Source organism: Loxodonta africana, chromosome 3 (genome assembly GCF_030014295.1).
Source record: "Loxodonta africana isolate mLoxAfr1 chromosome 3, mLoxAfr1.hap2, whole genome shotgun sequence".
Taxonomy (NCBI): Eukaryota; Metazoa; Chordata; class Mammalia; order Proboscidea; family Elephantidae; genus Loxodonta; species Loxodonta africana.
The window spans coordinates 188,029,899-188,044,117 of NC_087344.1; the positions used below are offsets into that span (position 1 = coordinate 188,029,899).

General features: G+C 48.4%; 1 protein-coding gene across 5 annotated transcripts; it reads left to right on the plus strand.

Annotated features, from left to right (window-relative positions):
* Nucleotides 1-831: 831 nt before the first annotated feature.
* On the plus strand, nucleotides 832-14,148 carry FDPS (farnesyl diphosphate synthase). 5 transcript variants are annotated; one of them, XM_023554056.2, is made up of 11 exons: nucleotides 848-961; nucleotides 1,744-1,959; nucleotides 2,037-2,199; nucleotides 4,531-4,671; nucleotides 11,221-11,301; nucleotides 11,461-11,583; nucleotides 12,084-12,172; nucleotides 12,265-12,337; nucleotides 13,100-13,177; nucleotides 13,276-13,410; nucleotides 13,891-14,148. In XM_023554056.2, exons 2-11 carry the CDS (start codon nucleotides 1,781-1,783, stop codon nucleotides 14,089-14,091), a joined length of 1,263 nt encoding a protein of 420 aa, XP_023409824.1. In that variant the 5' UTR covers nucleotides 848-961; nucleotides 1,744-1,780; the 3' UTR covers nucleotides 14,092-14,148. The 5 variants fall into 5 exon arrangements, 4 of the variants coding, with proteins under 4 accessions (XP_010593114.1, XP_010593115.1, XP_023409824.1 ...); XM_010594812.3 differs by lacking the exon at nucleotides 1,744-1,959 and having other exon boundaries at nucleotides 832-961; XM_010594813.3 differs by lacking the exon at nucleotides 1,744-1,959 and having other exon boundaries at nucleotides 840-961; nucleotides 2,058-2,199.
* The last annotated feature ends 71 nt before the right edge of the window (nucleotides 14,149-14,219 follow it).

Consider the following 14,219-nt stretch of genomic DNA (forward strand, 5'->3'; position numbering starts at 1 on the left):
TTTTGAATGGAAAGCTAATTTGCATTGCAAACTTTCACCGAAAACACAATAAAATTAGAAAAAAAGACCAGTCAAGAAAACACTATGGGGCAGTTCTACTCTGTACATACGGTTGCTGTGAGCCGAAATCAACTAGGCACCTAGCAACAACAATATCACTCAAGAGTTCTGGGGAAGGAGAGTAGAAGTTTCTAAGCAACGGGGACAGAGCGAAACAGTTTGGGAAAATAACACTGATTGATCAGCAGCGGCTAAAAATTTTTATTAGCTTTCTACTCTGAATTACATCACAACTTTTCTTCTTCTCCTCAATAAAATTTACAAACAACAGAGAAAAACAAACAAACAAAAATCAACCTTCGGAGCACAGTTCTATTCTGACACACATGAGGTCGCCAGGAATTGGAGTAACTCCATAGCAACACGAAGTTAACGGAGGATCAGGGCAGTGAAATGATTTTCCTAAGTTAGAGAACTAATAATAAGCGGCAAAAGCTAGGCTTTTATTAACATGCTGTCCAGCAGTACGAGCAGATAATGAGAAGTAAAGCAGAAATAAAGCTGACAGCTGGGAGATGAGCAAACGCAGGACTTCGGAATTCCCAGTCTCGGTGCACGCTCCCAGGGATTCACTGAGCGAGCTCCACTGCATTCCTCCCCGGCGGGGTCCAGTCCCTCCTAGACGAAGCATTTCCATTGGTTGTCCTTACAGGGCCCATGCTCATACGAGGGGAGACAGCCAATCAGCGCGTCTCGCCTCGTCCGGCCTGCTCACGCTACATCGCGTTGTCTTCTTCCCCCGCGCAGCACTTCGGGAGTTGTAGTCTACCGGCGTATTTCTGCCAGTAACAAAAGAAGGTCGAGAACTACTCTACCCAGAGAGCCGACCGCGGGGCGGGTTTGGTTTTTAGGAGTACCCGCGCAAGTCTAGATCGAACAGGAACAGGCATTTCGCGAACAGGTGAGAGAGATGGTGGGGCTGGGACTGAAGCAGGGGTTCGAGACTGGGCCTTCCCACTCTAGAGATGCTCTGAGGCGCAAGAAGCTAAGCCAGTTGCGCCGAGGTTCCTCTGCTTTGAGGGTGTCGTGGGTCCAACTGGCGGGTCCTCTGGGCGTGCGATAACTCCCGAGCTCTGCCCGTGTGCGTTTCTGGTGCTTCTAGTATGCCCGGGATCCGATTTACTTCTCTGCTGCGAACCGTCCTTGTCCGCTCAAGTTTCTCTCAACGAAATTGCTCCGAGGTTATGTGCGCGGCCTCAGCACTCCAGGCCACGTGCCCGCAGCACCGAGTGGTTGCAGTCTCCAGTTCCTCTCCTCATCTTCTGGGAGCGTTGCTCAGCCTGCTTACTCCTCTCCACCTCCAGATTTGGCTTTTCCGCTGCCCAGTTATATTCCGATCTCCTAGAGCCTCAGTTTGGCCTCTGTGAAATAAAGGCGGTTTAAGGGTCCTCCCAGCCCTAGTCCTGGGTTCTTTACCCCCTCCACCAGCCTTGTGCACGCAGCCTTGTGTACGCAGCCTTGAAGACATTGAATGCTAGTCCTCTTATTTTAAGTAGCAATCTGTTGGCGAGTCTCAGTCACCCCAGCCAAACTTTGTGCTCCTTGCATTTCCTTCTTAACGTAAATGTCCCAAGCTCAGCCCACAAGAGGGCAGAGCATTCTGGTCCAGGAAGTAGAAGGTTGGGGTGGGGGTGACCTGGGGTGTTGCCACTGTGCATCTGCCATCGGTCCTTGCCCCTGCAGGGAGTGCTCGGTGCCCCCTCCCCATGCCACCCCCACGATGCCTCCGTCCCGCTGGCTGAGATCTGCGGGGGTCTTCCTGCTGCCAGCCCCCTGCTGGGTGCCCCGGGTGAGGTGGCTGGGTCTCCTACGGCAGCCCTCCCTGGTGCATGGGTGCCCAGTCTTGGGGGCCTGGCACAGTGCCCGCCGCTGGTGCCAAGCGTGGACAGAGGAGCGTCGGTGAGTGTGGTGGAGGTGAGGGGCTTTGGGGAGGGGAGCAGCCGATCAGGTATCTGACTTGTCCTTCCTCTCCTCAGAGCACTTTGCTCCTTCCTCAGAATGAATGGAGACCAGAAATCAGATGCTTATGCCCGAGAAAAGCAGAATTTCATCCAGCACTTCTCCCAGATTCTCAAGGTGCTGACGGAGAATGAGATGGGACACCCAGAGATGGGAGATGCTATTGTCCGGCTCAAGGAGGTGAGGGATTGGTGACTGAAAGGAGGGAGTCTCTAGTGATTCTGCATATGGGCGAGATTCTGCTGTGGCTTGTGGGGGACTTTTGCCGGGTGTGGAAGACTTTTACCTGAGTGACTCTGGGTGATCGTTGAAGGTGGTGGGGCCTGTGCAGATAGACTCATTTTGCCCATCAGTCCTACCCCTTGGCTCTGGTAGAAAACCTGCTTTCCAAACTGATCTGCATAGGGGAGGAGGACGTTGGGGGTAGAGGCCTTGAGCGTGGTGAGTCTTTGACTTTGGTGAGAAAAGGCATTAGGTGTCCAGAAATCATAAGGTGTTACCCTGGTGGGGAGCTGGGTGGAAGGCAGTCTGAGGTTGTTGTCTCCTTGGGGCCTGAGTAAAGTTATTGTAGCACCAGAAACCCATGCTCTAGGACACACACTATTGCTGTGATAGTTGGGTTGCCTGATTCTCTTCTGTTTATTCTCTCGGAGTATCTAGTAAAATTCTTTTTATAAATACTGTCTGAGGGAGGCTGTAAAAGTGGCATGGTGGGGGTGGCATCTGACTGCCTCTAACTTCACAAGGGGGAAGGAGAATCAAAATCAACAGCCCAAGGTTGAATCCTTATGAGACGGAGGTCAGACATGCATCCTCTCTCTGTCATCTTTACCAATTCTGACACCAGTCGTCCTTCCCATGGCACTCTCTACTTCGCCGCTGGGTTCAGTAATTTGTTGCAGTGGCCCCACAGAACTCACAGACAATACTCAGAATTATAGCGTTTATTAGGAAAGTAACAGGTTACAATTCAGGATACAGTTCTTCCATCAGGACAGCCTCTTCTCAGCAGTGCCCTCAGGCACACCTCTCTCTGTCCTCTTGGCTTCTCAGCTCCTTGGCCCAGTCTCTGCCCAGCTCTGCCAAGTATTACCAAGCTCTCTTAGCTCTGCCAACAAGTCCCCGGAGGTGCACCACTCTGCCAGTAAGTCTGTTGCCTGAAGGTGCTCAACTTTCTTGCTGCATGGGCCAGGAAACCCCAATGCAGCCATCTCATGCTGGTCTCCTGATTCCTACTGTCTTGTGCCACTGTCTCTTGCTGTTTTCTGTGTTAAAGCACCTCTCTCTGTCTCCTGGATCTAGGAGGTTCTCAGCGTAGGGACCCTGGGTCCAAAGGATATGCTCCACTCCTGGCCCTTCTTTCTTGGTGGTGTTGACATCCTCCCTTTTTGCCTCTGGGATGGCTCCTTTTAAGCCAAGCGAGATGGCAAAACTGACCAATCCCCTTGTTAGGGTTTCATATACCTTATTTGCATGGTCACCCCCCCCACCCCCCCACCCCCCCGCTCAAGGGGTGCCATGCACCATATTTACATTATTAGTAAGTTAGCAAATCCCCTTGGTGGGCCATAAGCACCTCATTTGCATAGCCCCAACCAGTCATTTGGTGGGATTTACAAAGACTGTGGCTAGAAGGGCCATATTAAGTAATTCACTTTACTGCAAAAACCAAGGAAAAGAGAGGGCTTTGTCTACACTGGGATGGGGATTTAAAAGAGGAATCTTCCCAATAAATTATGTCTGGTTGAGAGCATGGCAGCAGAAGGCAAAGTGAGAGACCACAACAGGAGGAGACACTGTTGGAGGAGTTGGGGGATGGGCCCCCTACCCTAGGCCCCAGGCTGTCCTTTGCCTAACTTTGGCGGAGCCTTGCCTTTAATACAGTGAGGGAAGCTTTTGATTTACAGACGTATTGAACTGTGGTTGGGGAAGGAGGGATGAGTTCTGAAGGGGAAGCCTGGGAGAGGTGGCAGAAGGAGGGATCTGAACAAACCAGCTGTTTCCAGAGCATGTTCAGAGTTTCCCCCGGGCTTGGGAACCAGTTTTAATCTCTGCTATGGAGCCTTAGATGCCCTGGTGGAACAGTGGTTAAGTGCTCAGCTGCTAACTGAAAAGTCAGTGGTTCAAACCTGCCAGTCGCTCCATGGGAAAAAGATGTGGCAATCAGCTTCTGTAAAGATTACAATCTTGGAAACTCAATGGGGCAGTTCTGCCCTGTCCTATAGGGTTGCCATGAGTTGTAGTCGACTAGATGGCAAGGGGTTTGGGGTTTTTTTGTTTGCTTGTTTGTCTTTACGGAGCCTTTAAATTTACAGGGGAATACAGAGTGTACAGAGAGCAAACACCTGGGTACTAGGGAACTCTTCCAACTGGGTTCCAGGACTTGGAGTAAGGAGCCAAGAGAGTAGCTTGGTTGGAAAGGATAAAGTTGGGTGGGAAATGGCAAGGAGAAATCTCAGAGGAGCTGCTTAGTGGACCTTGACACCCTGTGCCTTTTCCTCTGTTCCGCAGGTCCTGGAGTACAATGTCATTGGAGGCAAGTACAACCGAGGTTTGACGGTACTGGCAGCGTTCCAGGAGTTGGTGGAGCCAAGAAAGCAGGATGGTGATAGTCTGCAGCAGGCTCTGGCCGTGGGCTGGTGTGTGGAGCTGGTAAGGGGAATGTCCTGGGTGGGAGTGTGAGGGATGGGCCTGAAACTGTTTTCTGATTTGTGTTTGTGTGCCACTGTAGTGTGCTAAAGTCAAACTTAGAGTGAAGTACTCCAAGGGTTAACAAATGTGTGGCCCCTCTTTATCTATTAGGTATATGTTCGAACTGTAGACCAGCTGTGGATCAGGGTCTTGGAACTGTGCAGAGAGGCCTCAACTCTTTCCTCTGAGCAGAGGACATAAAAGTGGTACAATCTTTCCAGAAGATTATTCTAAAGTAGAAATTGAAAACTGACCACCCACTGATAGTTTTTGAAAATGTTTTAAAATTAAGTTTCTTAAATTTAACAACTTTCACATTCGAATCACCAGTGGTTATCAAGATATTTGATACGTACTGGTGATTGGAATGCAAAAGTTGGAAACGAAGAAGGAATGGTAGTTGGAAAATATGGGCTTTGGTGATAGGAATGATAGGAATCAAATCGACTTACATCTATGGAAAGAGACAATGACAAAGCTCAATATCATCAGTCAGAACAAGGCCAGGGATTGACTGCGGAACAGATTATCAGTGAGTCATATGCAAGTTCAAGTTGAAGCTGAAGAAAATTAAAACAAGTCCACGAGAGCCAAAGTATGACCTTGAGTATATCCCACCTGAATTTAGAGACCATCTCAAGAATAGATTCAGTGCACTGAACACGAATGACCAAAGAGTAGAGGAGTTGTAGATGACATCAAGGACATTATACATGACAAAAGCAAAAGGTCATTAAAAAGACAAAAGAAAGAAAGAACAAAGTGGGTGTGAGAAGAGACTCTGAAGCTTGCTCTTGAACCTAGGGGAGCTAAAGCAAATGGAAGAAATGATGAAGTAAAAGAGCTGAACATAAGATTTCAAAGGGTAGCTCAAGAAGACAAAGTAAAGTATTACGATGACGTGTGCAGAGACCTGTAGTTAGAAAACCAAAAGGGAAGAACACACTCTGTATTTCTCATGCTGAAAGAACTGAAGAAAAAATTCAAGCCTTGAGTTGCAATATTGAAGGATTCTATGAGCAAAATATTGAATATTGAACGACACAGAAAGCATCCAAAGAAGATGGAATACACAGAATCACTGTACCAAAAAGAATTGGTCAACAGTGTTCAACCATTTCTGGAGGTAACATGATCAAGAACCGTTGGTACTGAAGGAAGAAGTCCAAGCTGCACTGAAGGCATTGGCAAAAAACAAGGCTCTGGGAATTGATGGAGTATCAGTTGAGATGTTTCAACAAATGGATGCAATAGTGGAAGCACTCAGTCTTCTACGTCAAGAAATTTGGAAGGTAACTATCTGGCCAACTGACTGAAAGAGATCCATATTTGTGCTCATTCCAAAGAAAGGTGATCCAACAGAACGTGGAAATCATTGAACAATATCATTAATACCACACACAAATAAAACTTTGCTGAAGGTAATTAAAAAAACGGTTGCAGTAGTACATCGACAGGGAGCTGCCAGAAATTCAAACCAGATTCAGAAGAGGATGTAGAACAAGGGATATTGCTGATGTTAGATGGATCTTGCCTGAAAGCAAAAAATACCATGAAAGATGTTTACCTGTGTTTTATTTATTTATTTATTGTGCTTTAGGTGGAAGTTTACAGAGCAAATTAGTTTTTCATTCAAAAATTTAGCCACAAATTTTTTCGTGACATCATCAGTTGCAATTCTGCATTGTATCAGCAATCTCCCCCTTTCCCTTTCCACCCTGGGTTCCCCAGATCTATTCATCTAGTTTTCCTGTCCCTTCCTGCCTTCTCGTCTTTGTTTTTGTGCAGCTTGTATACTTGATTACCTGTGTTTTATGGGCTATGCAAAGGCATTTGTCTGTGTGGATCATAACAAATTATGGATAACGTTGTGAAGAATGGGAATTCTAGAACACTTAATTGTGCTCATGAGGAACCTGTACAAAGACCAAGAGGTAGTCATTTGAACAGAACAAGGAGATACTGCATGGTTTAAAATCAGGAAAGGTTTCACTATACTTATTCAGTCTGTATGCTGAGCAAATAATCTGAGAAGCTGGACTACATGAAGAAGAGTGTGGCATCAGGACTGGAGGGGGAAGACTCATTAACCTGCGATACGCAGATAACACAACCTTCCTTGCTGAAAGTGAAGAGGACTTAAAGCACTTGCTGGTGAAGATCAAAGACTACAGCCTTCAGTTTGGATTACACCTCAACAAAAATTCTCACAACTGGACCAGTAAGCAACATCCTGATTAACAGAGAAGATATTGAAGTTGTCAAGGATTTTATTTTACTTGGATCCACAATCAGTGCCCACGGAAGCAGCAGTCAAAAAATCAAACGATGTATTGCATTGGGCAAATCTACTGCAAAAGACCTTTTTTAAGAGTTTAAAATCAAAGATGTCACTTCAAGGACTAAGGTGCACATGATCCAAGTCATGATATTTTCAATTGCCTCATATGCATGCAAAAGCCTGGCTTCATTAGTGGCATGGGGATTGGTTTCCAGGAGGCATGGCAGGCCCTGAGGTGGGTGGCAGTGAGCCCAGAAGGGAAGCGTGTTCAGGACTTGGTGAGTCGCTGGACTCATGGCTCAGGACTTCTCCGTACCTTTGGCCTTTGCCTGTCTCCTACATTTAGCCAGTGAAAAGAATCTGAAGCTGGAAGGAACAGCAGACCTTGCTGATGTTCTTGTGAGGCAAGGGGATTGAATTCCCTTCAGAGAAGACGGCAGCGGGAGAGACTTCTCTCTCTTTCAGTGACCAGGGCACCTCTGCTCTGGGTGGAGGATGGTGCTGCGGGCTTCTGGCTGGGCTCTCACCAATGCCTGGATCCTGAGTGTTTTCTTCCCTCCTCTGGCAGCCTGGGAGCCAGCGCCTTGACTCATGGTCCTTGATTAACGTTTTCTGCCTTTCCTGGGTGTCGTGATCACCAAGGAAGGGGGTGGCCAGAGATAGGAGAGGGCAAGAAAAGGTTTCTTGAATATGAAAACCTATATCCTTTTTGTGTATCCATGCATACATTTAGTCTCCTGTATTGATCTCTGTTTTTTTCCAGCTTTACTCTGGTAGAAGGGACTTAATGTTGTCCTTAAAGAGCTATCTAATCCATGTACATAAAATACATTATGTGCATGCTTATGAATGTATACGTAATGGTTACAAATTAAATCATTCTGAATGATTAAAAAAAAAAAAGTAGGCTGAGGGAGCAGAATGGATGATGCTGAGGCCCCTGGCCTGAGTGACTGGGAGGGCGGTGAGGAGAGGAGCAGCCAGCTCCAGGGAGTCGGCCACACGTGTTCATGGCATGGCCAGCACAGGTGGAGCTACCTGTCCTTCCTGTAAAAAAAAAAAAAGGCACTGGAAATTCCAGTTTAGATTTTGAAGTGAGATGGGGCTGTAGATAGGAATTTCCCTTCAAGGGCGAAGAGGGGAGAAGAGAAGGACCACGACAGAGCCAAGGAGTAGAGCTACGGGAGCCAAGAGCACAGAGGACTGGGGGGGCCTGTAGCACCACCCAGTAGAATCAGGGGTTCCTAACCCCCGCTGCTTGCTAGATTCACCTGGAAGTGTCCTTTTGTTTTTTAAACACAAGTGCACAAGTATAATGCCATCGGGAGGCTTAATGGTGACATAATCACAAAGCAAGGTAGGCTGGACTGTGCTTTCCTTCTGACGCCTCCCCAGGAGTCTGTTTGAGCTGTTACTACTCCCTCACCATTCTTTCTGCTTGAGTAGTTTTTGTTACAGTTTCTGCTTCCATCTTCTCTCTACTTCTTCTCCATCTTCTTCCATCTCTTGCTTTCCCATTTCAGCATCTACCTCCTAAAAACAAGGACATTTAGCTATATAGCCACAGTAGCATTATCACCTCAGGATATTTAAAATGGATACAGTAATATTATCTAATTTATAGTCCATATTCAAATGTTCGTAATGCTCCCCAAAATGTCCTTTATAGCTATTTTCTAACATCCAGGATCCAATCAAGGATAACGCATTGCATTTGGTAGTTTTTCACCAGTCTTTAATCTAGAATAGTCCCTTCACTGTAATAGACTTCTTTTTTTTAAAGTCCAGGCCAGTTGTTTGGTGAAATGGCTCGAAATCCAATTTGGGTTTGTCTGATGATTTGCTCATGATTACAATTAGGTTAAAAATTTTGGGGTGATGATGATACATGGTAATGTGATGTATTTGCCACTACTTCCCAGGGGAAGAAGGCCATCATGCTTGGTAAAGGAGAGGGTCAGCGATAAAGAGGGAGACCCTTAATGAGATGGAGTGACACAGTGGCTTCAACACTGGGCTCAAATATGGCAATGACTGTGAGGATGGCACAGGACCGGGCCGTGTTTTGTGTTGTTATACATAAGGTTGCTGTGCGTTGGAGTTGACTCGATGGACCCTAACAACAGCTTCCCACTGTAGCACATACGTGGATAAAAAAACGAAACAAAACAAAACAAAAAGCACTCCCTGATGCTGAGGTATCACTCCTAGAGTCCCTGAGGTGGGACTCTGGCATTGTATTTTTTTAAAGTTCTCTGTTGTTGTTGTTAGGTGCTGTTGAGTCAGTTCCGACTCATAGCAACCCTGTGCACAACAAAAGGAAGCACTGCGCGCTCCCGCGCCAGCCTCAGGACGTGCTGTGTTTGAGCCCACTGTTGCGGCTACTGTGTCTATCTCGTTAAGGGTCTTCCTCTTTTTCCCTGACCCTGTACTTTACCAAACATGACGTCCTTCTCCAGGGACTGGTCTTTCCTGATAACATGTCCAAAGTATGTGTGACAAAGTCTCAGCATCCATGCTTCTAATGAGCATTCTGGGAATACTTCTTCCAAGACAGATTTGTTTGTTCTTCTGGCAGTCCATGGTATATTTAATATTCTTTGCCAACACCATAATTCAAAGGCATCAATTCATCAGTCTTCCTTATTCATTATCCAGCTTTTGCATGCATATGAGGCCACTGAAAATACTATGGCTTGGGTCAGGCGCACCTTAGTCTTTAAAGTGACATCTTTGCTTTTTACACCTTAAAGAGGTCTTTTGTAGATTTGCCCAGTGCAATATGTCGTTTGATTTCTTGACTGCTGCTTCCATGGGCGTTGATCGTAGATCCAAGTAAAATGAAATCCTTGACAACTTCAGTCCTTTCTCCGTTTCTCATGATGTTGATGATGATGACATGATGTTGCACTTGGTATTAAGAGTCACTGCTGGGGGGCAGAGGAGGTTGAGGGAGACTCCTGAATGAATGCCTCTTGGAGACAATCTTAGTTGAATGGTAGCGGTTGAAACTAAATTGCCCTTGATGTCACCCTGGGAGAGGTGGTGGGATGGGTGGCTTACCGCAGGTCAGAGATCAGGTGTGGATGAACGCCTCCTTCCCCAAGGACCACGCCTGGAACAAGAGCAGTGGTTGCTCTGTCTCTTTCCACCCTGCCCACACCTGAGCCAATGGGCAGTGCTGGTGCTTTCTCTGAGCAGCACAGACCCACAAGAGGACACACAGGGACCAACACAGGGGGAGGATTTGAAAACTGTGTCTTGAAAAGCTGCTTAAGGAAACAGGATGTGTTGTCTGACTGCCAGAAGTGTCATGGGGGACATTAGAGTTTTCATTCTTTCAATTATTCACTCAACAAATGTTTTTTGAACCCCACACTCTGGGGCTAGTGCTGTGCTAGGCCCTGGGAATGCCAAGGGAGAAAATGCTGTCCTGGCCTTTAAGGTGTTCACAGTCAAGTGGGAAAACAGACATGTTCAGCTCCCTTCAAATAGGCCGGCACCCCGGAGAGTCAGGCCCTTGCCGACGTTCAGGAGCGCAGAGCTAAGACCCGTGGGTGGAAGTTACCAGTTCTCTCCCACTAGACCTGCACCGCCAAGTGGGCTGGCTCAGGTGGGGCTGTGTTCCGGGTCACTGGAGTGTTTAAGCCGAGTGCCTGGGGACGAAGCAGCAACAGCCTTCGTTTGTGTAAGAAGTCATGTAACATCTAGCTGCGTGCAGAAATCTTACTCGAAGCATCCACTGAAGCTTTTGGCAAGAGAAGAGCACAGTATGTGAAGGGGTTCCGTAATCTTCCTGGCACTAGGGATTGTCCAGGGCTGGCTGTCGAAAGATGCAGAGGCCTGTGTTTGTCTCGTACTCTTTGGTCCCATGTTATAGGTGGGGAGTTGGAGCCAAAGATGTCATGTAACTTTCTGTAAGGTCCCACAGCACAGAACAGATGGGCTCCCTCTCCCCACTCACACATTTTTCCCCAGTTCCTGTTGTTGTTTGCCGTGGAGTGGATTCTGACTCATAGTGACCCTGTGCGATAGGAGAGTATTGTCTCGTAGGGTAACATTTATGGAAGCAGATAGCCAGGTCTGTCTTCTACAAAGCTGCTGGGTGGGTTTGAACTGCCAGCCTTTCAATTAGCAGCCAAACATGACTATCAAAAGCAACTCTGCCTCTGGTAGAAACAATAGCAAGGAACCTGGGGCTCTTATCCCACTCCTCCTTCTCTTCCTAGCTCCAAAGTTTCTTCCTGGTATTAGATGACATAATGGATTCATCCCTCACCCGACGGGGACAGCTCTGCTGGTATCAGAAGGTAAAGGGGGCAGGAGGTAGCTGACTTCTTCCTACAGGGAAGCGGGAGGAGGCTACAGGGAGGTGGTTCCGTACAGCCTGATTGATGTATGTGGGGTGATGGTTCTTGGTGTGAGTCTAGGTCAGAGACTGATCGCTCATTTTTCTCTGGCCCCGACAGCCAGGTATAGGTTTGGATGCCATCAATGACGCTCTGCTGATAGAAGCGTGTATCTACCGCCTGTTGAAGCTCTACTGCCGGGAGCAGCCCTATTATCTGAACCTGATCGAACTCTTCCTGGAGGTGTGCTGCAGACCAGGCTCAATCCCAGGGGCGGCCCACAGTAGCCTTGGCCTCTGTGGGATATTTTCATTGAGCTGATTTCAGGGCACAGGAGGTACCTGGAGTTTCTTGGAAGAGGAAAAAAAGCAAAGCAAGGAAGGGAGTTGGGAAGGGTACTGGTGAGGTGGGAAAGAGGGCTTCTCTGTCCCTGTGTGACTGGAAGAAAAAAAAAAAACGCATTGCCGTTGGGGGTCAATTCTGACTCATAGCAACCCTATAGGACAGAGTAGAGCTGCCCCATAGGGTTTCCAAGGAGTTTCTGGTGGATTTGAATTGCCTAATATGTGTGTGTCTATGAATGTGGGCCTTGAGGGTTTTTTAGCCCTGGCAGGGGCTTTCTCTTCTACCTGCTGCTTTTCTGACTCTGCCCAGTTGTCAGCTGGTATGAGATGTGGGGTCCAGGATGGCAGGGTTCTCAGTAACTGGAGATGGCCCAGCTCATAGGTGATCTTCCTCCTTAGACTTCCTATCACACTGAGATTGGACAAACCCTGGACCTCATCACTGCCCCCCAGGGCAACGTGGATCTTGGCAGATTCACTGAAAAGAGGTGAGAGACAGTGGGAATCGTGCCTGGACAGTGAAGGAGGGTCCAGGGTGGGCACTGCCCTTCTGAAGAGTTTGTCTTCTCCCCTGACTCAGGTACAAATCCATTGTCAAGTACAAGTCAGGTTTCTACTCCTTTTACCTTCCTGTAGCTGCTGCAATGTATATGGTGAGTGAGTCTTCCCCACCCCTTGCTGCCTGCTGTTGTAGGCTTCTGGGCAGGAGGGCACAGGACCTGGAGTTTTCTAGAAGGGGAAGGAAAGCAAAGCGAGGAAGGAGGCTGGGAAGGGTAGACAACGTAGGACAATCAGGTGCCCTCACTGAATGGCAGTGTGACCTTAAGCAAGTCACGTAACCTCTATGAGTCCGCTTCCTCTACTGTGATACAGGGATGAAATCCCTACTTCATAGGTTGTTGTAAAGATTCATCCAGGCGAGGAGTATGTTCAGCCCATCGTAGAACAGTGCATCTTGCATCATAGTAAGGGCAGGAGCAGGGAGGAGGTAATTGAGACTGAGAGGAAGAAGACTGAAGGCAGTCAATAGATTAACTGCCTACTCTGGCCTTGCTTCCCCAAGTTTCCTTTTCATCTGGAAAACAGTTGGAGGTGGCAAAAAGATTGGGAGGACAGAACAAAGTGACTCAGGGGACTGAGATACCTGAGAGAAGAGAAGATGGTCTGAGGGCCTCCAGAATGGATTCCTAGAGTGGGCAGGGGCATCCCTACCCTGATTCCCAGGAAGGCCTAGTCAAAAATAAGTGGAAGTTGGACCAGTGGTCAGACTTCCTAGATCAGGTAGGCCAGGAATATCTGAGAGGAGAGGAGAGAAGGTTTTGGGTCTGCGCTAAAGCAAGACGCCATGGAGGAAGCAGCCAGGACGGTGAAGGCCCTTCTAGGGGTTTGGCTTCTCAGTCCCCTTTTCCCTTTAGGCAGGCATTGACGGGGAGAAGGAGCATGCCAATGCCAAGAAGATCCTGCTGCAGATGGGAGAGTTCTTTCAGATTCAGGTAGGAGGGCATGAGGCACTGGGAGAGGACAGCCATCAGCTTTCCTCCTTCCCAGCCTGGGAGCCTCTTCGTCCCCCTTTTTCTGCCCTCCTGCCTAGGATGATTACCTTGACCTCTTTGGTGACCCCACTGTGACGGGCAAGGTTGGCACTGACATCCAGGACAACAAATGCAGCTGGCTGGTGGTTCAGTGTCTGCAGCGGGCCTCTCCCGAACAGCGCCAGATCCTGCAGGTGCCCGGGAGAGGGTCTTGGGTCCTCAGCTGATGAGAAAGGAGATTGAGCAGTGGTTCTGAACTGGGGGTGATTTTGTCCCTCATGGGACATTGGCCATGTCACACCTCGGGGGTGGTGAGGAGACTATGTGCTACTGGCATCTATCTAGTGTGGAGCTGCCAGTGATGCTGCTGAAGGTCCTGCCATGCACAGATAACTCCTACAACAAAGAGTTCCCTGGCTCCGTGTCAATAGTGCTGAGGTCAACAAACCCAGCGGTAGAGGAAGCTGAGGTCCAAGCCAGTATTTGAACATCTGGGAGGAAGAGGGGGAGGTTCAGGAACTCAGACACCCAGAGACACTTGGACTTGGAGTGGAGTGAATGGCCTTGGAGATGTTCTGGAATATGGGGGGGCGGGGGGGCGGGGCGGGTATGGAGAAGTCCGGGGGGTGCCGGGGGAAGGCAAAGTCCATCTTCCTGTCTCTGACTCCTTCCAGGAGAATTATGGGCAGAAGGAGCCTGAGAAGGTGGCCCGGGTGAAGGCACTGTACGAGGAGCTGCAGCTGCCTGCTGCGTTCAAGCAGTACGAGGAAGACAGTTTCAGCAAACTTGTGGGCCTCATCGAGCAGTATGCTGCTCCCCTGCCCCCAGCTATCTTTCTGGGGCTAGCACACAAGATCTACAAGCGGGAAAAGTGACCTGGAGACTGCGAGGGCAGGGAGGGGAGGCTTTCAATAAATTATTGGTTAACTTTACGTGGTTCTGTTCGTGCTTACGCCATCCGCAGGCTCTGCGCACAGTGGTGGGGCTTGGGGGAGCTGCATGG

Bases quoted from the DNA above. Each gene is read 5' to 3' on its own strand.
- FDPS (XM_003414931.3), top strand. From the start codon at position 1,625: ATGTCCCAAGCTCAGCCCACAAGAGGGCAGAGCATTCTGGTCCAGGAA. The intron at 11,302-11,460 runs GTAAAGGGGGCA...TGGCCCCGACAG, and splicing joins AGCTCTGCTGGTATCAGAAG to CCAGGTATAGGTTTGGATGC. The intron at 11,584-12,083 runs GTGTGCTGCAGA...CTTCCTCCTTAG, and splicing joins TGATCGAACTCTTCCTGGAG to ACTTCCTATCACACTGAGAT.